This window comes from Neopelma chrysocephalum, unplaced genomic scaffold, assembly GCF_003984885.1.
Source record: "Neopelma chrysocephalum unplaced genomic scaffold, ASM398488v2 Primary Assembly neopelma1_59, whole genome shotgun sequence".
Lineage (NCBI taxonomy): Eukaryota > Metazoa > Chordata > Aves > Passeriformes > Pipridae > Neopelma > Neopelma chrysocephalum.
In genome coordinates this window covers 27,978,421-28,004,565 of record NW_020897714.1, presented here as the reverse complement: position 1 = coordinate 28,004,565, position 26,145 = coordinate 27,978,421, and the positions used below count along the sequence as shown (strand labels likewise).

The 26,145-nt window shown below is 47.0% G+C and overlaps 1 protein-coding gene across 8 annotated transcripts in view; it reads right to left on the bottom strand.

Moving 5' to 3' along the window:
• Positions 1 to 791: 791 nt before the first annotated feature.
• Positions 792 to 26,145, bottom strand: part of IQSEC3 (IQ motif and Sec7 domain 3) — a 101,504-nt gene continuing 76,150 nt past the window's right edge. For 3 of the 8 annotated variants that reach the window (XM_027680649.1, XM_027680654.1, XM_027680657.1), the window contains 9 exons: positions 18,380 to 18,502; positions 17,574 to 17,740; positions 15,353 to 15,492; positions 14,390 to 14,515; positions 13,176 to 13,275; positions 10,937 to 11,098; positions 10,084 to 10,176; positions 9,414 to 9,457; positions 792 to 7,182 (listed from right to left, as the gene is read on the bottom strand). In XM_027680649.1, coding sequence (XP_027536450.1) covers positions 6,745 to 7,182; positions 9,414 to 9,457; positions 10,084 to 10,176; positions 10,937 to 11,098; positions 13,176 to 13,275; positions 14,390 to 14,515; positions 15,353 to 15,492; positions 17,574 to 17,740; positions 18,380 to 18,502 — 1,393 coding nt within the window. In that variant the 3' untranslated portion in view covers positions 792 to 6,744. Of the gene's footprint in view, positions 7,183 to 9,250; positions 9,331 to 9,413; positions 9,458 to 10,083; positions 10,177 to 10,936; positions 11,099 to 13,175; positions 13,276 to 14,389; positions 14,516 to 15,352; positions 15,493 to 17,573; positions 17,741 to 18,379; positions 18,503 to 26,145 lie in introns of all 8 variants that reach the window. The other 5 variants (XM_027680651.1, XM_027680650.1, XM_027680653.1 and 2 more) reach the window with 5 other exon arrangements.

The following is a 26,145-nucleotide window of genomic DNA, read 5'->3' as shown; positions in this document are numbered from 1 at the left end:
ATGCATCATCATCCTTGAGGCACCTGCTTATTTCCAGCCACCTTTCCTAGGTCAGGCAGGTCTATGTTCGTGGCTCTAGGTTGTTGTATTCAGGATCTGGGCAGTGACTTTACAGAGGGGCACCTCTTCTCCAGCAGCTGGTGATGACAGGAAACCTGAATCTGTGGGGAATGGTGGAGCCTGACTCTGTGATCAGCTGTGCCAAGGCACCCCAGAGGCACCAGCACAATATTCCCAGAGTACCCCAGATGAACTGGAAGGGGACCGATTGCAAACTGCACACAACAGTGACCCTACAGGCACATGGCAGCTCTGGGTTTGTGGTGACCTTCCACTGTTCCACTCTTTGCATTGGCTTTGGGATGGGCACCTGACCCAAGGGGCAGCACCTTCAAAGCAGGAGGCAGCAGGCTGTGAAGTGCCGAGTTCAGTAGCAAGTCTGCATTTTGCTTGACAGGAGGTGGGTAAAAACCACTTACAGCAAAGCGTTTGAGGGATGTGCTTAACTTAAAGTCCATCTGAAAAGTTCCAGAGAAAAACTGCATCTCGAAATTCTCTGTGGAAAAGAGCGATGTATTTTGATCAACTCCAACCACACTGTGTATAAGTTATTGCCCATAATGGATGCTGTATAGATATAACAGGTTACAAATGCAACGTGACAGTGGTGGGATATGCTTTTTGAGTTGTAATCTTTTGTACCAGCACTGCCTGTATGTGTCTACAAAGAATCCACCCCGAAGAGACTTGCCATCTTCCGATTAATAATAGTATCTGCACATTGGAGCAAGTTAGGAGTATTTCACATATAGACAATCTGGTTTTATTGCTTTCATCTTTACAGCCAGGTGTGTGATCTAAACATCAGGCAGAAACTTCAATAATCTCCTGTTTCAAAACATCTTAGAAAATGACTGTTTGGAGTGGGCTGATTTATAATATATCCGTGGCACACAAAAACATAAATGGAAGCCTCTGAATCCCTGGGAAATTCCCTGTCTGTTTCTTAGAGAGATTTCTGTCCTCCCAAGTGCTTCACGGTGGGCTGGGGGATCTAAGGGATTCTTTGAAGCCAGCAAAGAATTTGCAACCTACAGACAAGGGTTTTTTTAGCAGGAGCAATCTGAATCCAGCATCTATTCGACTCAGCTGCAAAGATGTATCTTGCCTTCCCCCACCCATTGCAGAGGAGAGCTTGCTTCGGGTGCACGTGTTTGATTCTCCCTCAAAGGTCAGTTTCATTAACCTTGGGGTTATGCTTTGTGTAAATTTGCACGTCACTCGGATTTGCATGGGAAATGTCATTTTCCTTACGTGTCTCCCATCCAAATGTTAACCAAGCCTGAGCCTACGTAGCCTGTGAGATGTGCTGCGATGGTAACTGCAGCCAGCACAGCTGTCCTGCTCAGGCAGTACACGGCTGCATATGCCCAAAATTTTTGCACAGCACGCTCTGCTCCGTGGACAGCAGAGATGCCTACACGTTATCTGCCGTAGAGTCCTACGTGTTGGCAGATGGTGTGTGCATTAACACACAGTATGTGCTGCTGTCTCTGGGTGCACGGGTTGCTGTGTGGCCAGCTGGCACATGTGAAGCTGCTCTCCTGCCACAGCAGTGTGAGCCCTGCAAGGGTGTGTGGGTCTCCTTCCCCAGAGGTGCAGAGTGCACAGCCATGAGCATCCAGCAAGATGGCAAGGAAGGAGCTGCAGCACAGAAGGACTCTGCCTCCCTCCCCCCCACACTGTTTTCCTCTCTGCCTCACTGCAGGAGTGAATTTCACATTAACTTGCTGTCTCTTGAACAAGTTTATTTCTTCCTGGTTTCCTCTGGATCTGATCTTCAGAGAGTCTGAGCACTGAGCTAGCTCCTGCTGCTTTTGATGAAAAATCAGCAGTAGCCGCAGCAGGCTGCCCCCGAGGCCAGCAGGAGGTCAGGATGCCCAGCACTCCATGGGAGCACACCCTTGGTGTGTGTGGCCGTGTGCCGGCGCACGCTGCTGGAGCCCAGGGACACCGGAGGGGGGCTGAGGCAAAGAAGACATTAGCGCACAAGTGACATATCTCAATATAATTTCTAAAACTCTATAAGTTGAACAGATAAAATACCTCTGATCTATTTTTGTTGTTTTGTTACAAAATGTTAGCCATTTGGACTCTTTGCTAGGTGTGACCACACCACTTTTCCCAAAGGAAGCTTTTCTTGGTGGTATTTACAGCAGGAGACAGGTACAGACAGACAGGTGCTTTCAAAAGCCTACACACAGGTAACACTTCTGTTGTTAGATTTTAAAAAGACACATTCAGATGGGGTGGTGACTAGTGTTGAAGAGCTGGGTGACTTCAAAGCTCCTGTCCAAGGCATGGCTGCAAAAGAGAGGGCAGAACAAGGACAGCTCTAGCTCACAAAACACTGCCGGCAATCCCTGGAGCCTACACTAGCACAGTGAGGCAGCTGGTGGAGTGGGAGATGGGGGAGCTTGCTCAGCAACTTGCATTTCAAAGCAGAGACTCCGCCAAGCAGCAGCATCCTTGATTTAGGGCTCAGATTTGTTTTGGAAACCTCAAAAACACGTGCAGATAGTTGCAGGTTGAGCCTCCTGAAAAACGTAACAAAACTCAAACCCTTACAGCTCAGAGGCCCTCAAATACCTCCAAATCTGGTGGTACCTTTTTGTAAGGAAGTATGAATATTGATGAAATTCTGGTTGTGGACCATACTCACACCTTTTATCTACAGGAAAGAGAGAAAACGTGAACAGTGGGATGCTTTGAAAGGCTCGTGAAAGCACTAAGTGTTGCTACCCCAGTGGGCCAGACTATGGCGTAAAAAAGTACCACAGCAGACGACAAACACTGCATTAAACCCAAATTGTTTGCAAAGCTTGATTCTCCTGTTGCATTTTCCCATCCCTTTGCTACTGGTGCAAACAGATGAATTTCACTGGGTCTGCACCAGCATGAGAAAGCATCAGGATGGAGCCTGATAGATTGTGTAACACAGCTCTGCAAACCTCAGTAACACCTTGTTCTCTCCTACTGTCAAGCAAAGCCACCTTCTCATTTGGCCACTGACTATCCAACACTCACTGCAGAGCACTTTTCACTGGGTTTCTCTTTTCTCTCTCCTCCCTGTCTCCTTTTTTAATATAAAAGGACATGAATTTGGCAGCAAAAAGACATTCATTTGGGTTGAGCTAATCTCTGCAGCAGTTTCCTGCCCGACCCTTCCACCTGAAAGATTGTGCTAGGTTCATGATCAGAATCACTGCTGTCAATAGCTGGTGATTTTTCTTCGGGCTGATCCCTCTGGGTGAGCTGTGTTACACATTTTGTCCTTCATTAGGTTGTCACTGACACGCTCCTTCTAGCCTGCACTCCATCAGTCTGTGTGCAAGGGTGTCTACTCACAGCAGTACAGCTACACTGAGTCTGTGTCTCGCTGGCGTGTGGGAGGGCTGTGGGAGCAGACAATACAATAGATCAGATGAGGTGCAGATATGTTTTAAAGTGCTTGTCATCCTTCGAGACCAACCTCCAAAGGAAAAAAAAAAAAATCTGTATTTTGAAGTGAAGTCCGAAGGGCTCAGCTACACAGTAGAATTTAGATCAACCTGCTCCATGACAACCTGGAATAGAGTAGTTTTGTGTCTCTCCAGCCAAACACAACAGAAGATGTGGTAGCCAGCAGGCTAGAAGACAGCAAGGGTTATCTACGTTTGCTTCTCTATCCAAGGCTCAAGGCCAGCAGTAGCCTTTGTAAGGTCAGGGAAACGGAGCCAACTTGCCCTGAGAGAATACTGTGCCTCACGTACCTCGGCACTTCAGTTAACTCGCTTCCACCCTTCACCCAGCATGAAGAAGGGAGTCTCATGGAAGCTTCCTTACTTCTTCTTTAAATTCTTGTAGCTCTCCCAATCAATTATTAAAGCAGCAAACATCTCTTGTAGGAACTTCACAGACATTGTTATAAATATTTTATCTAAAAAAAATTATTTCCTCAAGTACCTTAAGGTTTTTTGCTGTTGTCACTTTGTGTTAAATGTCAAGTAAAATCTAATTTATTTATTTTAACACACACACAGAGCTTCGCTGGCTCACTGCACTCTGGGAAAAAAACTGAACAAGTACTGCCATTCCTCTCAGACAGCAAAGTAACTGCTGGGAAGGAAGGGCAGTGCCAGTGCCTCCTGGATGTCACTGTTTCTGTTGCAGCAGTGAGTAAAAACTAACCAGCAGCCACACATTGACTTACACTGGCTGGGCAATGGCAGAAGCCACACATCTTTCTCAGGAAGCTACAGGCATCTCTGATGAGATCCTGGCTGCAGTGAGGTGTCAGGGTGTCACCCTGGAGGGAGTAAGCAGCAGATCAGGCCAGCTGTGGCTCACAGCTGGCTGGAGGGTGAGGGGCTGAGCCCCGGCTGGGGGTGAGGACCCTCTCCCTGTGTCCGGCTTTGCAATGTGGAGCATCCAAATTGCCCCGAGGGGCTGGCTAGAAGAAACCTTCTCTGGTCTGGAGGGAGACTTGGCTTCTGTTCAGGGTTTTCTTACAATCTTCTCTGTCACTTGCTTCTGCAGCCCTCCTGAGGCTTGCTTGTCAGTTCCTGGTCAGTACATTTGTTACTGGGTATAAAAGCAGCAGCCTAGTGCTCTGCTCCAGACAGCCAAGCAAACAACCTAGACCTCTTGGCACACCTGGGTCCAGGAGTCACCTCAGACATAAGGGGATCTGGAAATGAGGAGGCTCCTGCCCTGGAGGCCAAGCACAGGAGACCCTTCACTCCAGCCCCTGTCCACTTCCCTAACCCCAGCTGGGCTTAAGCCCAGGTCACACATGTGAACATTTCAGCACAGGCAGCACCACCACACAGACATCCAGAGAGCACCGAGGGGAGCCAAGCCAGTCCCTGATGCACTGTGGTTTTTGTCACTGGCAATAACCCCAAATATGAGCATTCTGGCACAATTCCTAAGGAAATTTCCATGTGGCTTTTACCCCACAAGGTAAAAAAGAGTTTCCTGCATCTGTCTTCACCGTCCCTCTTTCCCTGATACTTTGCACATCCCCACCACTGCTGACAGCTCCTGCTATTCCTCACCCAACTGTTGCATCATCAGCACCCAGTGCTCATGCCTCAGCCTTGCATGGGAAGGAACAGCATTTCTGTCTTTCCCTCATAAAATAAAATAAAAATAAAGGCCCTAAAAGGCATTCTGTCCTATTTTAAAATCCTTAAGTTGATCTTCTTAAGCCTCGAAGGGAGATAGAATGAGTGAGCGAGACCAAAGCCTTTAAGCTAATTAATACCTTCCCCTCCCTACTGCTCAAAGAGATTTTTTTTCTAAAAATACATCCATAGCCCATTTTTAATGCTGTCTTCCTTCACATCAATGTCCCCAATAAAGCAGAGGAGCTGAGCTGTCATCTCTATCTCGAGATCTGCCCCTCCCCTCACTTTGAAGCTGGGACAGAGAGGGAGAGAGGAGAAGAGGCCTTGGAGTCTGGTATCTGGGCAGCTTTCCTATAGGAAGGGCTGATGGATGCAAGAGTACAGCCAGGCAAGAGATACAGATGGGACCTCACATGAGTGGTCTGCAAAAAGCCCCTTCCCTCTAACACAGGTGGAAGGGCCCAAGTGAAGGGAAGAACATCCACCCCAGAAGGTGAATGTAACACGGCTTTGCTTTCAGAATACAAAAATGCAGGTGGGCAGGAAACACAAAATCAGCTAGAAGGAGGAAAGCAGAGGTGGGTCTGTTTTAGAGAAGACAATCGTGTGTGTGTGTGTCTATGTGTGTGTCTGTGTGTGTGTGTGTGTTGAGGTGGGAGGGCACCTCGCGGTGCCATCTCTTTGGAAAAGTATACATCCATTCCAGGAAGATCCCTGGACTGAATCCCTCCCTTCTGCTCCCTCAGAACTGCTTGGTGTTTCCTTTAGTAAGCATGCGCCATACATACGCTACCATACAGGTGTATTTACATGTGGTGAGGTCTGCTGGGTCTCAGCAGAGGTCTCTGGTACAATGATCCAACATAACAACAGAAATAGTTTTGGTGTTCAGTGAGGCCATCTTTGCGTTGTACTGCAGCTCAGGACAGTCTCTCCTCCTCTCAAACTCTCTTTCCCTCGTGCACTCCTTCGCTTGGAGCCGGCTGCTGCAAGGAGATAATACTTGAAGGGTGATGAGGAGAAAGCGTGGCAAGTGGTACAAGTTCTCAGCTCCAGCTTTGCAGGCGGCAGCAGTGGTGGCAGGGAGAACTCCACCCCCGGGAGTGCCCCAAGGTTGGTCCTTGGCACGGGTGAGTCCATTTCTCTCCAAGGCTGGCAAAATTTTAGGATGGGTACAAATCTATGGCCAGGTAAATGCAAGGCAGGAAAGGAAGTCGAGGAGTAGGAAACGGAAGACACAGTGCCTAGAAAGCAGCAGGTCATCAAGCCTCTCAGGAACAGGGCAGCAAAGTGCTACATGGGGACGGCACGAGCACAGAGGCCAGCCAGGCTGGCAGGGTGTGAGGATGTGTGAGCATGTAGGTTGGCAGGTTCTACAGATGGCTCCTCACAATTAGCATCATCTTGAGGGGAGATAGGGTAAGAGTTAGGTCAGGTGGCTTTTTTTTTCTTTTTTTCTTCTTTTACTAAAAAATAAATCACAAACTAGATCTCTGTAGGCAGAAAGGGTCCCTGGGAGGCGGTGGGGAGGGGAAGCGGGGAAGTCTGTGCTGTTTTGGTGCTGGTGGTGTGGCTACACGAGGCTGCGTGAGCCACTGGAGTACCTGCGCCTCTGAAGCAGGGAGCTGGGGGGGCAATACTGGTGGGGGTGGTTGTAGGGAGGTGGTGGAGGGGGCAGGGGAGGCTGATGGACCAGCTTCATGGGGGTCCCAGGGAGCCCACTGCCCATACCACGCCAGGGGGTGGAGGTGCAGGAGTCGGAGGTGACATAGCGTGTCAGAGTCTGGTTGAGGGCCGGCTCCATCCGAGCGAGGCACGGCTTGTCCAAGACAATGACTTTGACAATCTGCTGGCACTGTACAAGTGTCCCCGCCGAGGCGGGGTGCGCGGGCACCAGTGCTGTCTCCAGCCGCTCCCGTGGCATGTTAAGACGCATGCTGGGCTGCATTCCACTCTCGGGCCCCAGGGCGAAGTTGTGCTGGTACGTTTGAAGCCTGTTGTGAATTGACACCTAGTTTAGAAACAGCCAAAGAAGCATTAAATGTTACAAGACTTTTCCCATCTGCTGCTACTGGCTGCCCTGAATCCCCACCACCGGTCGGCCTCACATGCATTCAGCCCTCCCCTCCCTCAAAAAACCAGAACAGGTCCAACCCCCGGCTGCACAGCCCCCCTCAATAGCCCCATCGCCCCCATCTAGGCCTAAGTGCCCCTGTCCTTTCCATCACATCAAAGGCAGCAGAGCCAGCGTTCCCAAATGCCGTGCAACTTTGATTAATCCAAACGGCACAGGGAACTCAAATCGACCCTAGGAGTGGAGGCGTCCGTGAATTCTCATGGTAATGAACAGACCTCGGAGGTCACGCCTTTGTCCCCGCCCACAAAAAGGAGAGGGGAACCAGACCGGGAGGTTACAGGTAATCGAGGTTGTACGTTTCAGCAAAATGACGGCAGGTGAATCTGAGATAGAGAGTGACAGAGAAACTCAAGCCTTTCCCAGCTCCCTGCCTTTCTGAGTAGGAAGGTACAACACATGACTGGCTAATCTGTTTGCAAAGGAAAAAGCAGAAATCTGACATAGTCTAGCAAAAGGCAGCTCCCTCTGATCCATTTGATGGTTTGTCAGCGAAAGGAAATGATTTTAAAAAAAAAAAAAAGAAAAAAGAAAGAAAAATGCCCATCTAGCTCATACAATGATAAAAGAAATTCATGATGAAATGGCAGCAGATTAGATAATCTCAGAGAAATGGAAATGCTTCTCTGCTGGCAGAGTATTACTTGGTCAGCTGAAAGGGGGTAGGGAAGCAGGAGGTCATCAGGGTCTCCACAGCGAGATGCTGATAATAGAGTCAAATAAGGGAGCTCACTGAAACCAGTTTGAAAAAGGGGAGCTGGTCTGGACTGGAGGTCCCTAGCAGGGAAAGTGCAGCAGGAAAATGATGCTTCCCACACAGTGGATGAAGTTATAGTTCCTCCTGACAAGGACATGGGCTGATGGAGACCCCAAACCAGAGGAAAGTTGCTGGCTCAAAACAGAATGCCAGCCAAGTGACAAACCCTGGGTAGGAAACAAGTGCTTGCAGGTTGGCATGGCACTTCCAGCTAGGCAGGGATACAGATAGGCAGACGGGACAGTGGGGGTGCCCTGATGTCTGGCATGGTGGGTAGCAGCACCAGCAACTGGGACAGAGAAGCTGTGGAGTGACCAAGCTTCCCACCATGCTGGAACAAGGATGAGCTGTCTGTCCCTAGCCAAGCATGGAGGTTTCTCCGACTCACTGCACAGCAGGACTTAATATTGTGTCGATATTTATTCAGGTGGAACATCCCATAGGAAAAACTGATTGCTGGGCCATGAAGTGCCAATGACATTAGCACATTCTCCACAAGGAAACACTCCTCCCAACAGAAATAGGAAATAGGAAACCGGCTGGCAGAAGCACCTTCCCCAAGAAGGGGGTATCTGCAGGGAAATACAGTGTTCTTCAGGGAAAGAAGCAGCACCCACTCCCCACAGAGAAGCTGAATTCTTCAATTAAATATACTTTGACAAGAGAGGAAAGAACTACCCTGGAAAAAGGCAAGTTCAGGATAATGGAGATATTCCAGACAGGGAGAAAGTAGGAAGTAGTAGATAAGATTTTCAGTGGGAAGATTGCATTTTCCTGTTTCCTCACAGGCAGTGGGAGTATGGGTGTCTGTGAAGAAACAGGCAACCCACTGGATGTTACATCCCTGCAAAGATAGATGTACACAGTACAGCCAAGCTCCCTACCTAGGCAGGTAAAGCTCTAGGGAAAGTCTGATATACAAAGGCCATGCTTAATCCCATCCAAGGGGGGATGGAGAGATAGAGCTGCAGAGATTGTGCAGGAAAGCTGGGCTGCAGGGAATTTGCATGTGATGCTGCATGGAGTTAGCATGTCAGGGAAGTCTATAGTGGGGTTCTCAGTCTCCCCATAAGCAGTGGGGTGGGTTAGTCTACAGCGTTTGGGAGCTTGGTCCATGAAGGATGTTACAGTTATAAAAACGGATTGAAAATGCTTTGAAGTTTAGTTTGGATTTGAAAGTTGTATTACCCGTCCTAGCAGTAACTTTTAATTGTATCTCTGGAAATTGGTAAAATTGTCAGTCTGGCTGGGGAGGCATTGATTAAAACCTGAGAAAAGAAACAACAGAGAATGTGAGAAGAGCTGAAGTGAGAGGGAATTACTTACCTCAGCTACTCTGCACTCTACTTACCTCCACTGTGCTGTCCGAGACCTTCTCCCCCAAATCCTTCTTGCCTTTGAAATAAAACAAAATATCTCACTCATGAGGTCTGTGCCTCTAGTCAAGAGCTGGCCCTCATACTGTGGACTGGAAAGTTAAAGGGAGAGGTGTAGGGCCAAACAAGAACAAATTCAGACCCTCTTGGAACCTGATAGCTGCTTGGTGGGGTAAGAGGAGACCTCTTTGGGGTCCTGTCCTTAGGTCCTGATCTCAGTGCCATTCTAGTGAGTTGGTGGCAACTCACCTCTGCACTTGATGTTTGCTGGCATACAAGCCTAGGCACGGACAGACACAAAGCCTTTGATACAAAGAGGCTGGTCCAAAGTGTTAGTGAAGATGCTGGAGGAAGTTAATCGTACTGAGACTGTGTTTCACCAGTTTGGGGAAGAATTCAGAAGTCACCCATGCTCCATCAGTAACACCTCTTTACTAGATGTTACAGCTACAGACTGGGTAATGAGACTTCAGCGTTTTTTCTAGGATATTTGAAGAATCCATATGCTCTATATTTCTGCTATTTGCCCAGGGCTAAAGGATACAAAACTGAATGCTTCTTTTTGCAGTTATGCTCACAGGAACCAACCATAACACACTTGCAAAGGCAGTACTGCTTGACCAAGAAAATTGGGTGTCCGCTTACCTGTTGGAGAGCCTTGCTTAGACTGCAATTCCATCTGGGCTCCGTTGGTCCTTAATGAGAGAGTCTTTGTCCCTTGCTGTTTCTCCAGTTCCCCTAAAAGACAGACATGTGGAAATCAGTGAGGAGAGGGATAGAAGGAAGGACACCAGCATATCAAAGGAGCAAAATGGGAAGTCAACAAGGAGAAGTAATGCAAGAAAATCACAAGAGAGTGTCAAGAAGGGAGAGAGGAACAGCCAGGAGAAAAACAGAAACTGGAGAGGACTTGACATGGGGAGGAACTACGTATCTCCACACGACCTTCTGTGTATGACCTGCATTTATACAGAATAGGTTAGTGCTGCACAAGAGGGGACCACTGATGTTAAGCTGCTTTGGCTCATCAGTTTACGCACAGAAGAGCCTTTAAAGGCTACATGGACATCTCATCTGTGTAAGACAGGCCACGGAGTGACACAGACTGCTTGCCCACTAGACATTCCTGAAGTGAAGGGGTACCAGACCTGTCCCAGCTATCTACAAATCATATTTACATAGCCAAAGGAGTATTAGAGACAGAAGAGTCTTCTGAGTCTGACAGTCTAAGCTTCACTGTTCCAGGCCACTGTATCATACACCCTGTTCCATAAACACTGTAAGTAGTTAAGTTCTTCCATTTCTCCTGCTGGCCAGTGGTCACGGTGTCTGACTGCTTTTTCTCTTTTCAGTGAACCCAAGAACAATCCTGCGCAGACTTGTGCTACTCATCCTCTTTCCTCCTGTTCCTGAAGAACTCATTTCCTTTACCCTTTCTCTCTTTTAGTCACATGCAGTGTGATGGCATTGGATTGTGAATTGTATTAGAGACCCTTACACTCAATTCGTATCTGTTCCAGTTCTGTCACTTCTGCTATTGACTCTTTCAGATCTTCTACAAACTTCTGCATTTCCTCAGCACCCAGAGCACAGAAGTGTAGTACCTGTTTCTTCTCTGAGCCTGAAACTGGAGTCACCAGTGTAATGCCATGGGGGTAATCTGTAAAGAAGATATAAATAAAGAGACGTTAGGCATTCTTGCTGGAGTAGTTGGCTGCTTTGGTACCTCTGAAGAACAGAGAGTTTTCAGCATGAGTCCAAAGGAATGGCACACCCAGAATTTGTCACACTGCAAACTGTGGGAATCTGCAGCATTCCAGCCCTATAAGAGAACAGAATGGCTAAGCTGCAGCAGCAAAGCAAGTGCCACCAGCACCACGGTGCTACCAAAACCAGAAAACTCTAGCTCTTAGTTACACTTAGTGCGATGGTGGCCCTGGGAACCTGAGCACACAGGTAGGACTGTAAAGCCCTTCTGAATCCATGAAAGAGTAAACAGCGTATATGAGGCCAACATCACTTTCTCCTGTGGGAGATGCATCAGGAGAGGTTATCTGCTGGTGTCAAAGCCAGAACAGCCACTAATATCCACAGTGGCAGGACTTCTCCCCAGTCTCTACTTTGATCTTCAGAGAACATGGCAGGGGCGTTGGCACAGCATTGATGGGGGCGCTCATTGTGCTGTGCGGGGAGAATGGCAAAGAGAAAGGTGTGGGTTTGTAGGCCTCCGCTTAGTACTCCCCACAGGCAAAACACACAGGAATGTAAATGAAAGGACATGCCCAGAGAGTGAAAATATCGCAGCAAAATTCCTTGTTTTAAAGATCAGGTTGGGTGCAGGTTCTGACTGGAGATTCAGCCAACACAAGCAAAAGAATGAGAGTGTACAAAGAACTTAACACACTTTTGACTGGACTTCCTCTACCTTTTGCTCAATGGCCAGTGGTTTCATTCCCTTTTCTCCTTCCTTTCACATTTCTCTAAATTTAATTTTTCTGTTCCCTTCTCCTGCTTTCACTTCTCCTCCACTGCTTCTACATCTGCCTGCCTTCCACTGGCAGTCTTGTATATGAGCCTTCCCATATCAGTCTTTACCAAACAAGCCAAAGGACTAACCTTTTATTTGCTGCCAGCCCTCAGCTCCCCCTGTTTGTGTGCCAGGCCCCTTTCCCCACCCTGTGTCTCTCTCATCTGTTCAGATCACAAGCTCTTTAGGACATCTGCTTTTCTATCTCTGCAGGGAATACACAATAGGATGCCTTTGCCAGAAGATCTCTGGGCACTACCAGGATAGTCACGCCAACCCTGAAAGCTGATTCCAGCTCTGATGGTGCCTCCTGGGTATGCTCAGTTATGAATGACCCTTTTGTTCATACAGGGATGTGAGAGCTTCTGCATGTTGCAGAGGGTAGGGTGTTGAGGGAGTGACTCATGCTGCCAATAGAGTAGAGGAGGGATGTAAAAAACTTAGTATAGCCACAGTTTGCCTTTCTTGCAGCGTGTTCTGCACGTGCTCATGAAACCCCAGTGGGCATCAGCCATGCTTGCCTGGGACTGCTGTGCTGCCCCTCTGCCTGTGCCAGCAGGAAGCCTGCCTGTGTCTGGAACTCCTCCACTGCACAACCAGCCTCAATCATGACACATCATGGCTCTATTCCCAGACCATCAAGGTCAGGCTGACTAGGGCTGGCCCCTCGCCATGCTTTGGTGGGTGCTGTTCCAAGGGCTCTGCCTCTGTCTTGGGAAGCTTTCAGCACAGCACAGCATGGCACTGCGCAGGGAGGCAGCAGCAGCACCTGAGCCTCTACCAATGTCAAAGGCAGTGGTAGGAGGTGTGACTTTGGGCATGAGGGGACAGGGGCTAAAGCTGGCAGCAGCAGTTTTGTCAACAGGATTCTTCACCTACAGTTGGCTCCTGAGAGCTCAGTAGGATGTATATGAGGACTGATTCCCTCATTCCTCACCACTAGTGTTCTCCCTGACACCATGACAAGACAGAGCCCTCAATGAGTCCCCTCTGCAGGTGCTCAGACCTAGGAGAGGTACCAGGAGCTTCTCATCACACTGTCCCTAAACAGTGATCTCCTCAGCACCAAGCCTCAGTTTTCTCCTCTCTACTTTTAACTCTGATAGAATCTCTCTCCTGATGCAAACTCACACTGGGTGACACAGTCCCCTCCCTCCTTCTCCTTTTCCCTGGCAAACCCCTCCAGGCAACCAAGGAGCAATAGACTTACATTCATTCTCAAAGAGATGGAACTGCATCCCTAGCAGGCCGACTGACTTGCAAAATGTGTACGTTGAGGAGCTTTTCTTCTTCGGGCAAAGCTTGAGGATCTGTTGGAGGGAGAGATGCATCACTGGGCAGGGTCTTGGGGAACAGTGAGGCAAGAACAATGCAAACTGCTCAAAGCAAAAAAGCTTTTAGCAAGCTCTGTTAAGTGTAGATGGGAGCAACGCTTGGCAACTGACAGGCTCTTTGCCCAGAAAGCTGCCTGGCATGCTGCACTTGTAACAACACTTCTGAAATTCTGCAGGCATCACCCTGGGGCCCACTCAGCTCTCTGTCTCCCAGGGGTCCTGGCTTTTCGATTACCACATTTCTGACTTTGCAAGGATAATTCTCTTCACCAAGGGTCAGATAAAAAGGCAAATGGAAGCCTGTCATAAATACCTTAGAACCGGGAAAAAGAGCATAACTGAATGCTGTGCTGCCTTCGTTCCTCAGCAGTAGTTTTTATGGATCCTTGGAGTAGAGGGATAGCAAGGAGCAGACCCTCTCCCCAGATTCACAACTGTACAAATGGATGCAGAGGAATAGTGGTAAAGGTCTCTTATCCTCTGCTTCTACAAAAGGGTTTGGTTTTAGCCTTACATTTGCAAAAAACACAGTTTCACTTTGCCATTAAATTCAGCAGGGCTTCCATTCTGTTCATCCTCCTCCCAGTCTCAGTGTACCTGTGCTCTCCTGTACCTGCCTGAATTCATTTCAAGGTTGCTGGGGCAGGACACTTTCAGAAGTACTATACACATTTGGGGGTCTGGTAAGTACTATATAGTCTGCTACAACCTTTTCCATGTTAGAAGGCAGTGGTTTTAAAGTGTCTGGCAGGAAAGATTTAAAGTGCATGAGAGGGCTCTTTCTACTACAGTACAAACAGACAACGAAATGAACCTCGCTTTCATGAAATGAACCTCCCTGCTGGCAAAGGCATGAGAGAGAGCAATGACATTGCTTGGATGGCTCTGGGATGTGACAGTTTGTGTTTTCAAGGGTTAGTAGAGTTTTAGACTTAGTAGGTTTTTAACAGTGAAGGATCCAGAGCTGCATCTTAGAATGGTGATGAACCAAGAGATGGTCTGTCCTTAGGAGACGGGGGAAATGCATATTGTGGACTGGTTTTAGATTTCTGTACAGAAATCAGGGCGAGTTTTGTTAGAGCACACTCACCACCAGCAGGTCATTGAAGAGGAAAACTTCCCTTTGGTGAGCTGCCTGCTTCTGCACTTTGTTCACGTCGGTCACCTCGTACAAGCGGCTGCAGCAGACCAGCCGGCGATGGGGCACGGACAGAACCTGCAGGGAACCCACAAGGGATGCAGAGGCTGAGAGAGGTGCCACTGGTGTTTCTCCCACCCTCAGCCTGTACAACCCTGCCCAGTGACAATGGCTCAAGCCAATTCTGCCCACTTTGCCCACTCAAATCATCTCCTCACCACCACTCCTCGCTGTCACTTTTCCTGCTGGTGCAGTAGCAGAGAGAGCTGTGCCTTTGTGATCCAGATAAATCAGGGGGCAGGCTATAGGCAACCCTCTTGTTTACACCCTCTGCCTTTATATACCTCTGCCTTCCAATCCCTGGGTGACTGCTCATCCTCTCTCACCCTGCTGGACACCTGCAGGTTTCCTGGGCTTTGAAAAATTATTCTGCTCCTTTTGGGTAAACAGTACGTGTGTTTTTGCATTACAGATTGGTTACTGCTAAAGAAGATGTCTATGCATTTGGGGATCTCTTAACCCCAGCAATCTTTAGGGAACTCATTAGAGACAGATGGCTAAAATTGTTTTCTATCACTTTGCCTTCCAATTCCTACACCCTTAGGAGGCCTGAAACTTTGAAACACTGCAGAGCTATCAGTGGAGCACTGGCAGGCAGGACCTGCAGCAAAATTGTTGGGCAAATAATTACTGCCCTAGATACTGCAAATTCTGGCTAAGGAGATCCCCCAAAATTAGGAGAGAATGAGATAGCAGGGAGAAAAGTGTTTGGAGAAAAAGGAGTAAACTCATCAAGACAAACAAGGAATGTATTACATAGGAGGAGGAAGGGCATAGAGGAAAAACACAGAAAAGAGGGCACTGAGGGAGGTAGGGGACAGAGGGTTGTGTGCCAGCAGGGTTATGGGTGCTCACCGTTTTCATTCCAACTATGGACTTCTCCACTTTGGTGACATAAGTCACATGGTCCTCATTAGACTTTAGCTCTTTCTGCTGGATCCTCTCATATATTCCCACCACCAGGTCCCGTGGGATGTCAGCACCGTCGTCCACCCCTGCCAAACACAGATAATTTATGGTCCCTGGCAAGCCACTACTGCCTCTGCACTGTGCAGTGCTGGGAAGGCTGAAGGGGAATAGCAATACTTCACTTTAAGCTGTCTTATTTCTTGCTCTAACGCATCTAATGCACCAGCAGGAGAGACTGACAACTCTAAGGCCAATGCAGAAAATTTCATTATTCCACTGCTCTGCATGGTGGCTCCTTTCCATGCATTCCCTAAGGTTTTATAGCCACAATTTCACATTGATATATCTTGGGCCATTCAGCAGCAACCCCTGCATTGATTTCATATCATCAGAAGTGCTAGATGTGGAGAAGACCTATGATGGGATTCAGCAGCTCTTCCTGCCAATGCAAGCATCAGCTCTCCTTGTCTGCTTAGTGACCTCCACCACTTTCCTTCTGTGTTGTCTCCTAGGAGTAATACTTTCCTGCTATTCAGTCTGTGATATCTCTGTCTTGATCCTGCCCCTTTCCTCTTTTGCATCTCCTTGGGTAATTCTCCAAATTTCGCTGTCTGACCCTTCAGAGCCTGGTAGAAAAGTTTTCTTTTACCCTTCCCTGAGACAAACAGTGCAAATCGAACTACCAGTTCTTTCTCCAAACTGAATTCCTTCAGTCATTCTATATTGATTTTCTCTGCTTTCCCTCCAGCAATCTGGTCTGAGATGTACTACCCTGAGTGATGCAGGTGAGCAACTGCTGAGGAATGGAGAGGCATTGTCATCTCCTGGCTCCCTCATCCACGTCCTTGCAAATTCATCCTGAACACCCTGTCTTTTTTCAAACACAGGCTGGTGAAGATACTGACCTGAGCATTGGCCTGCAGGTGAGTCTGGTATGAACTGTCTCCCCTTGTCTGTAATGGGGTGACATTCACTTGCTCGAGTGAGTTGTGTTGTGTTACACACTGGAGGTGAGGGACCCTCATGTTGGCTTAATTCATTGTGATGTTAACTGGCAGATTTTCAAGCAACTCTAAAGAGTAAGTTAACAATTGAAAAAAAAAACAACCCTTTTGAGTTAGTGCTTTCAGCTGTAATACTAAAGGGGATGATGGCAGGTAGCATCCCCATTCAGTATCTCTAGAATTAACTTGAAAAGGGACCTCAGTGTCATATTATGCCAGTCTGAAGCAGATGACAAATTGTGGAAGGTGTGGGAGGCTCAGACGACAGTTTCTGAATAGCAATCAGGACAAAGAAACAAGTCAAAGGAACCCACAGAAGCACAAAATCTTCAAAAAAATACATGAGTTTACACTGGAAAAACTTTGAGGGAGCGTCATCTGAATTGCAGATGTGCAGTAAGAGAAACTTGGAAGATGGCTGACCTAGGCTGACCTAGGACTGAATATGGCTGGGAAATTAGACAAGAATTTGCCTAGACATGATGTCAAAAAGGCCAAACAATACTAAGCAGCACTAGTAGATCTGAAAATAAGGATGAGGCAGTGGCTCTATATATATGAGTATGTTGTGACCACATCTGAAAAAGTGCTTTTAGCAACTCATTACCAAGATGGGAAAGACTGACCTTGAAAACAGAAGAAAATTGATTTGGGGAACTGATGTATCAGAAATTGCAAAGAGGTAATGTATGCATGAACTCTGTCACGCCTACAGTTACTATAAGTAATTGCAGGCAATTAAGAAGGGGAAGATTTAGCCTGAATAGAAGGAAAATGTGTTCATATATTCAAACCAGCAAGGAGGGGAAGGGCTTGTTTAGCACAATCCAGCAGGGTCTAAGAAGGATAGAGCTGAACAATAGGAAAATTTAATACAATGAACTGCTTCCAAGCAATGAGATCTATTAAAAGATAAAACCATCTCTCATGGAAAATGGCTGGTTTCAGAGAAGGCTGGACAGCTTTCTGCAGAAGAAAAAGCTAATTAGATTTTTCCCTTCCCCGGCACCCTAGAAGGGACCTCAAAGGGCTTCCCATGTCTGGCTCACAGGGAGCAGCAGCAGCCCTGGAGAAAGACAGTTCCCCTAGATTTTTGCTGCCTTCACCTAGGCAGAATTGAGAGCAGCAAGATGGCAAAAAAAAAATCAAAGCAGGACCCTCACCTCTCAGATTGCGAATGAAGTCCTCCAGCATCATCTTCCTGTCGGGCTTGATGTTGGGGCTGTACATGTCCGTGTTGAGGAGGATGATTGCAAAGGCCAAGATGAAGATGGTGTCCGGGTTGTGAAACTGCTGGACCACATCTGGGTTACACATGCAGTACCTCTGGCTGCAGCAGGAGGGATGCACACACTTAACATGGAACATGGGAGCCCTCTGCTCCAAGTTGGCAATGGCTTTATCACATGTAGAACAAATTGCTCCTTTCACTCCATCTCTCATACAAATGAGAAGGAACTGACTGCTCTCTGAAGGCAAATTTCCCCACCAGTGGCTGAAGTAGGCCACTGAAACTTCAGCCTTCTTGTCCTCAGGAACCAAAAGAGCAAGTGAGACTAGAGAGGTGTCACTGTGTAAGGGTAATACAGCAGGTGACTACTCCAGCCTGCCTTGCTAGAGACAAAGCACTCCTCTGGATGCACCAAGGGAGCAACCCAGCACCCCTGCAAGCCCCACTGCTGCTCTTCCTTTGAACACACCAATGAACAGGGAATCCCTTGCTGGCAGACATGTCAGCACTGGCCTCACTCTGGCCCTTTGTGGCCTTCATGCCATCGTACATCTGACAAGGACGTGGCTCATATGCAGCAGTGGCACAGAGGACTCCGCACTTCAGTAGCCCCTCCATGGCCACCCTCCTTGGAAGGGAAATCCGAAGTCATTCTCTCCATGACTGTTTTTTTGCCTTGGGTGTGTTCTCTGCTTCCACCTGGTTGCAGCAGTGGGACTGCAGGGCTCGTTCTCTTACCTGAAAGCCTCAATTAGCCGCTCCACCTTCTGTGCCTCCCCCTGCACGCGGATGTGGGCCTGGAATTTCCGCAGGGCTTCATCCAGCTCCATGCCTGAGAAGTCCATCTCGTCCACCACGCAGCTGTGAGAGGGGGACAGCCTTCATTAGAACGTCCTCCCGTGGATAACACCAGGCAGGCTCCTTCACTGCAGTGCCACGGCTCAGTCCCCCAGGGAAACACCATGGGCAATGTCCTGAGACATCACTACAGCTGCCCAGGTCATGCTTACAGTAGGCAGTAATTTCAGACAAGTGATTTCTGTGTTCTACAGCTGGTGAGCAATTCTTGTGCCTAACTATATATACATGATATATACAAACCATATCACATATAGCATATATATATTTACACAGGCATATACAGAGAAAGTATATATGAATTGATATTTACCTGTATCTATATAGATATCTAGACATCTATATTGACATAGATATTTAGACACCTAGATCAAGACCAATGTCAATACAGAGATAGATCCATCTATTTCTGACTTTCCTATCATCTGGTAATCCTTCACACATCGTTCATTCCTCTGTCCCTGTCAGCACATGTTCACTACCTGCTTATCCATCCTTCTGTTATCTCAGTTCATTGGCCTGTTCTCACCCTCCATTCTGTCCAGTATCCATCCCCATTTCTTCACCACGCTTCACTCCCTTCTCAACCACTGCAGCGTTCATTAGGTCTTTTAAGACCAGAGCCAGCTCAGGGAAAGTAGGAAATGGAAGCTGTCGTACAGAAGTAACATTGCAACACCACCTTCTCGTCTGGTTTCACTTTTCATTTCAAAGTGATGCATTGCCCACTTGTAATTCATGGCCAATTTAGATACCCCAAGAAGGGGACGCCACCTCTTGTATTTCCCAGTAAAGCATTGTCAGCTTATAAAGGCCCTGCTGTTAGTCTCCAAAACCTACTAGTACAGTTCTTGATGTCTGTATTAGTCAAATAATCTACTTGTTCTTATTCTTACAGCATGATATTTCAGTCACTTGTAAAGACAACATCTTCCCCATGTGGCTTCAGCACATTCTGTTAGCTATTCCTACCTTTTGTGCTCAGGTCATTACTGCAAGCATTAATCAAAAGACTAGACTCAGAGAAGTCTGTTCATAACCTCCCTTAGGCCCAACTTCCCATTTCAGCAGAGCATGTAGACACTAATATCTGCATCAGCCAATTCTCTCCCCTCTTTATGATTCCTCTGCTAATTTCTCTCTCTTCCACTCTCCACTAAATATTTCTCATGTCTAATGCTTTGCTGAAGTCTAGAATTACCTTCTGCATGTCCCTTGTCTAGAAAACTAGTTATTTTAACAAAGACAGACATTGTATACTGTCCACTGGCTTTTGTATGTTGCATTTACCTTCCTATCTGTCATTATTCTTTCCTATAAATAAATTTTCAAAGCTGACATTCTGTCTGACAGACCAAGAAACTCACAGCTGCCAAAATCCCATTTTCTTTAAGCCTTCCTTAAATACAAGGTTACTAATTTGCTAATGGCACCAACTTGACATAAGAAATGTATTAAAAATTCAAGAACTTCATATTTTCTGCATCTATATACCTTGGATACTAATTCTATCTACCCTTCCCCACCCTTTATTTCGTTCTTTGTATTGTGTTTGGATTGCTTTCTCATGTTGTAAAAGATAAATTAGCCCCAACTTTAAGGTTAGGAGGAAATTTTCCCCGAGACAGGTTGTCTGGGACTGTATGAGGAGTGGTACAGGGAAAATAGAGGGGGAGGGGATTAGCTGTCTTCTAGATCCTTCCATTTCCTAGGATTACTGGAAATTATGCCAAACAGACCTCTTCCAATAAAGGGATGTGCTGTCACCAGTTTCTTCTTGTTCTTCTTCCTTTCTGTGATAAACTGGAGATGTGTCTGTTGGTCTTTTCTACAGTGCTGCAGTTTGCTGTGGGCTTGTTGGGAAGTGGTTTGTGAACTAGGCTGTTGAGTGCCATGTGCAGCCTTACTAGAATAAAAATCTGTTGTACAATGCCTCAAATGCGTGAGGGACAGGGTTCAAATGCTCAGAGACATCTCTCTATTCTTCCATTGCCTTATTGATTCAAAGCTGAGATATCATCATTTAACTGGGGTGACACCCACAGAATAACTTACCAAGAGCTCTGACTGAACATAAAGTGCTTTGTATCTTCTAAGGTTGGAGTTGTTACAGCCTCAGCTAGGAAATGTGGGCTCTTTCCCTGCACAAACTCCATATAATCGAAATTTAGGAACAATTGATGAGGAGCAAGGGAAGAGAATCAAAGTGACTGCTCTCCCAGAAAATCTTCCATGAAACATTTTTTTCTCCCTCCAAGAGGTGGACTGCAGAAATACTCAGAAATGGTTTCTGGCAACAGGAAAAACTTCCTCCACTGCCTCTTTTCTTTGTTATTTTTATTTTTCTGATACTTATTCTCACTCCCTTGGGTTGACATCAAGGCATTCTGCTTCTTGGAATTTATCTTTGATAGTAAGAACAGTTTTTTTCTGGTTAGTCATTATTGTGTTCACAGCTGCAACCACCTCTGCACTTGGACTTTCATTATTATTTTTTAATCCTCTCCAAAGTGTGATGTTTCTCAGCACTGACCCCAATGATTTTGCTGCTATTGTCTGCTTCCAAACATGTGAAAGCAGAGTCCTTGCACACACCAGGGAGACCTGCTGAGGTCACCCAATCCACCAGCATTAAATCATCTATCTGTTGCTCCCTCCTTCCCTCTTTGATCAGTCTTTCCCCTTCCACACAGGCTTCTCTAACATGTCCTCCCCTTTGTGCACAAATGTCAAGTAATAAAGTCAATGCCCTTAATACAGAAAGCATCAAACCTTTGTTAGGACAAGTAGGACAAGACAGCTGTACACAGTTCTTTTCAGACTCAAACAGGCATTGCTACGTAAGTTATCCTCAGCTTCTCCTTTGAGAGGTTCTCTCACAGAGACAGGTTTACTTTGTAAATTTTAAGAAGAACTCCTGGGAGTCTCTTCCATTTGTCCCTAAGCCCAAAGAAGGGTGTCCTGCTTCCTGAGAAAAGTTGACCAGGCAGAAAGGACAGGTCAGGAAGAATGTTTGACTCAAGTGAAGTCAGCCTGTGCTTGGATTTTATTTATCTGACAAAGCCTGTGCCAAAGGTCTGAGGAATAGCTCCTAGAGGAGCCATTAGGTAGGCTGCTAATTTCTGCTGCTAGACAGACAGAAAGAATGGTGGCTTATAGCTGTCTGATGCTTTTTGTGAGCAATTTGACACAGGAAAGTTCATTCGAAGAGCCCTGTGCTATAGGGCTGCCATGTTCCTGCTCCTCTGCTACATGGCTGCAAGTTTTGCTGCTTTGCCTGACCTCAGATTCCTGTGCTGACTCCCATTACCTTCCTGAATGCACTGTGCTGTCTGTGTCAGAGCTCCCCTGAAATGCAATGTAACTTTTCTTTATGAAGCCAGAGTAAGAAGGTCTTTCCTTTCCAAGGCAGAGACCCTGGAAGCTGACATAGGATATGAGAGTGGGCAGCTCTCTGCATCCAAGGAATAAACCAACAGCTTATGTGCACATGCCAAAACCAGTGCCAGGTTCATTTTTTCCCACAAACAGCAGAACACCTGTGAGATGGCTATTCCAAGACCTCCAGGAGGCCTGAAGGATAATGAAGCAGGGGCACAGTAATCACCTTATAAAATCTCCTCCTGTTTCAACTCCTTCATGCCCACAAACTTGCAACAATCCACACAAATTGAGCTCACAGTGCATCCAGAAACGCATTTAGCCCTGTATTTGCAGGGATATGACTTTGGATGTTTGGATCATGTTGCTGAAGTGTGCAGAAAAAGTGCTGACACCCTGCCTCATAAACAAAGTACTGAGGTTTGAGGGCTCTTGTGCCACCTATATCCAGGGGGAGCTTGATGTGCCCTGGGACACCCAACAGACAGGCGCCTCACAACTGTAGAGTGTTCCACGCCAGCTGCCAGGACCAAAGAGTGGGCTTCTAGATGGATTATTTTGCCCAGCTATTATCTCTGTGGTAGCCATGCTGCCTCCTAGGCTACAGGGCATTGCCCCCAAAGGGGGTGGACATAATGGCTTCAGAGCTGTGAGGACTTAGCACAGGGCTAAGCATGGCAAAAAAAGCCTGTGGCAAAAGGGTTCAGTGAAGGCAGGAAGCAGCTGTATCATGTGGGGCTGGGATCTGCTCACCCAAGTGTAATGACCTATTTTCCAGCTTTTCCGCTCAGGTGACAATGCAGCAGGAGCTGGGATGCAACTAAAAGTATCTGTAATGAACCTACAGCCTACACTCAGGGAGGGAGCAATGGTGGAGGCAGCCAGGTGGAAAGTTTAAAATCACAAGGCATAAAGACATTAATAAAAAAACATCCCTTTTCTCAGCTTCCCTAATTCTACAGGCTTTCTGCAGGTGAACCAGGATTTGGGTGAATTGTAGAGGAAGGGCTCAGCTCCATGTGAGGAGGCTGCCCTGCATGTGCTAACTGAACAAAAACTTAGCAGTACTCACTGATTCCTTGCACCAGTGGCCACAGGAATGTGTCCCAATCCTGCCCTCTGTGCCCTCTTGTGCAAGGATAGTCTCTACAATGAAGACCATGGCCTACACCAGTCTTCTCTTTCTGGGGGATGCTACATGACACGTATTGCCTGCTTTTTTCTGGGGCTGATTCATGCCCACTTGCCCTCCCGTGGTTGTTGGTAGCTCACATGGCTACTTGGGCACCTACTTCTTCCTAAGCAAGGAATTGCCTAGTGTACCATGCCTTGCACCAAAGCTGCCTCACAAGTACAGAGCTGTTCCCACACCAGACATGTTGACCATGCAGGGGAGGGTTCTGCCCAGCCTACACCTTCCCCTCCAAGGCACATTGGGAACATCCCCTTGGGGAACGAAGGAAACTACTGTTTTCCGGTGGATCTAGGCAGGTTCAAGCTGCACCTTCAGCCTTCACAAGCCTGACATGGGAAAGCAGTTCTTGCTTACGTTTGATCTGTGCTACAGCTCTGCTTGCAGCAGGAGGCCAGAACTGCCTAACACATGCTTCCCTCTGTCCTGTTTCTATCACATCATTATCTATTGCTCCACAGCACAAGCTGGCTGCTCAAACCCTCCTGTGACGCACGTTCCTTATTGATCCTCTGCAATGCCCTCAGTGAGAAGGGGAAAGAAGGCTAGTTTGGGCTAACCTGATAAGTTCATTATGCCAGTCCAAGAGGAATCTAACACTTCTTTGAGAGACAGTCTCTTTGCTGGGCTCCCAGCTCTGCACTTACAGTCCTAAGAGCAGCTTTTCTGTCCCTGACTTTCCATGAGAGAAAGAAAAGACAACACAGGCTTGACAGACAGGAAAGCTGCTCACCCACAGGGGGAGTGTCCCCAACAGCAACTCACAGTCTAATACCAATCAGTCCCCGACTCAGCACAACGTCTCCTCTGCTTGAGTCCCTGCCCATTTTCTCCTCTTGTTCATGAATAAACAAGAATGGATAAATGGAAGCAATTCCTGAGCCAGAAACAGGTGGAGAGGAAGAATGAACTAAAGTGAAGGGAAGTATGAATGAAGGACAACAAAAGCAACAACTAAACAGAGAATGAATAAAGGATGGAAGAATGATGATGTGTCTCATATTAAAAATATGTTTTGATGCCTTGGGATTGACTTTTTTAAAGTAACAAAGTTATTTTTCTGCAGTACTTGCCAAATAGATTTGATTAAAACTGCTCACTGCCACATAGGTGCTTTAATGACCTAGTCTACCTCTTTCCAGCTGTATTTCCTGGACTGCTAGACATTGAAACCCTGAGATAGGTCCCCAGTGACTCCTCCCAGCTGGCTGCAGGACAGGTTGTAGAAGCAGATTCCCAAGAGAAGAGGCTGGATCCTTCTGTGGGATGCTGATTGCAGTGAGTGGCTGTTCAGTGGGATGCTTAAAATAGGTTACAGATGGGATTTATGCCCTGTAACACAAAATGCCTAAAAGCTAGATGTCGAGCTTAAACCAGCACACTGAGAAAAACAACACTCTTGAGGGATCCATGCCTCTTTGATGAAAGGAATTTGTAAATTGATAGAAAACACTAAATTTGGTGGTGGCCAACAACACTTGAGATAAATCCTTATTTTAAAGATTGAAGCCTTCTCTACAAGAGAAAATTACATAGTGCATCTTCCTAAAGAGACAAACCTGAGCAGGTTAGTGTTATCAAAGTGTATGTGTCAATGATAGTCAGAAACTGTTGAAAATCCCCTGCCCTCTCCCTTGATCCTCTGGCTAGTGTGTATAATTACTTGTGAGTTATCCAGACACCTTTTCTGAGTTCCAAGAAAATCAGTTAAAGGTTGAAAGATAAGAATGGGAAGATGGAAGGGAGACTATAATTTCAGGGCATTTAGACAGTGGGAATGAAGGTGTGGGAAGGCAAAACAGCCTACCAAAGGACTCCAAACCTCATAAAATGCTTACCATTGCCTAAACCCTGCCTGTGTACATAAAAGGCTTTGCAGCCAGCATGGCTCTTCTCTGGAGCTTTGCATTTACTAGGTGGGCAGTAAAGTGGGATCGTCTTCATAGTGCCAAATGCCACTCTGCACTCCTGAGCTCTGTTGTGACAGCAGGAACAGACAGAGGTTGGCTTGTCTGTCAGCCAGCACAGCTTCAATATCTATGGGAGCCAAGAGAACTTTGCAGAGTATAGACTTACGGCTGGGCTTTACAGCTGAGTCTGGAGTTTGTAACCTGGGCAGCTCTGCCCCGCCTCCAGATGCACAAGGGAGGCTGACACTTTTGCAGATGTTTTAAAAGTTGTCCTATTATTTATTCATGCAGTTGGGTTAATTTAACCTGGCTGCAATAGAAACATTGCTTACAATACACAATTGCAACACAAGTTTTCACATCAAGCGAAAGCTAAACTAACACAGCAAGTGGCATCAATAATTGAAATTGCTTTGGGGAGGTAGAGGAGGCTCCAGGGTCACGTTTGGGATGTGAAAGAGCACAGATATCCCTGACTGCATGCAAGCTTGCTCATGCAGGTGGTCAAGCCTGTCCAACAACTACTGTGTGCTCATGGCCACCCTGCCTGGACATTCGACCTTGCCAGGACTAACAGTGCCTGTTCTTCTTCCACCAATTTGAAACACAACAATGGCTGTGCTATTGGGCAGATTGTGCAAAAGCTACTGTAGGGGGTCTTGTTGCTTCAACATGGTCTCCAGAGAATGCCACATACCTTAACATTGGCTTTCTAAGTCTGGGTAGATGCGGGGACTGCAAGATAGCCCTTGCAGAGACTATTCTCCCAACTTGAGTCAGTGTTCCCGAGTTAGTTTGATGGAGTTGGATGGGGAATGAGAACCAGACTAGATTTTAGACAGTTCTAAGATGCCAAAAGGTCTTTGATCTGCCTCTTGTTCCCATAGAAACAGCTAAGAAGTTGTGACCAGACCTTGAGCTTTAGTGCACTGCAAATGCCAGCACACTATAGTACACTGCCAGCCCTCTTCTTCCTGGAGCACGGACAGGGAAAATATCCAGGATGATAATCCTGAGACAGAATTTCTCCTCTCAATACTTTCTCAATTGTTTTCACGCATGTCACACTCTTGGGTGTGCAGCCATTGCCCAGCCAGCCCTCACAAGCAGCTGAGGAAAATTTGCTTGCAAAAACCACCAAACATTGCTCCCTCAAGCTAAGA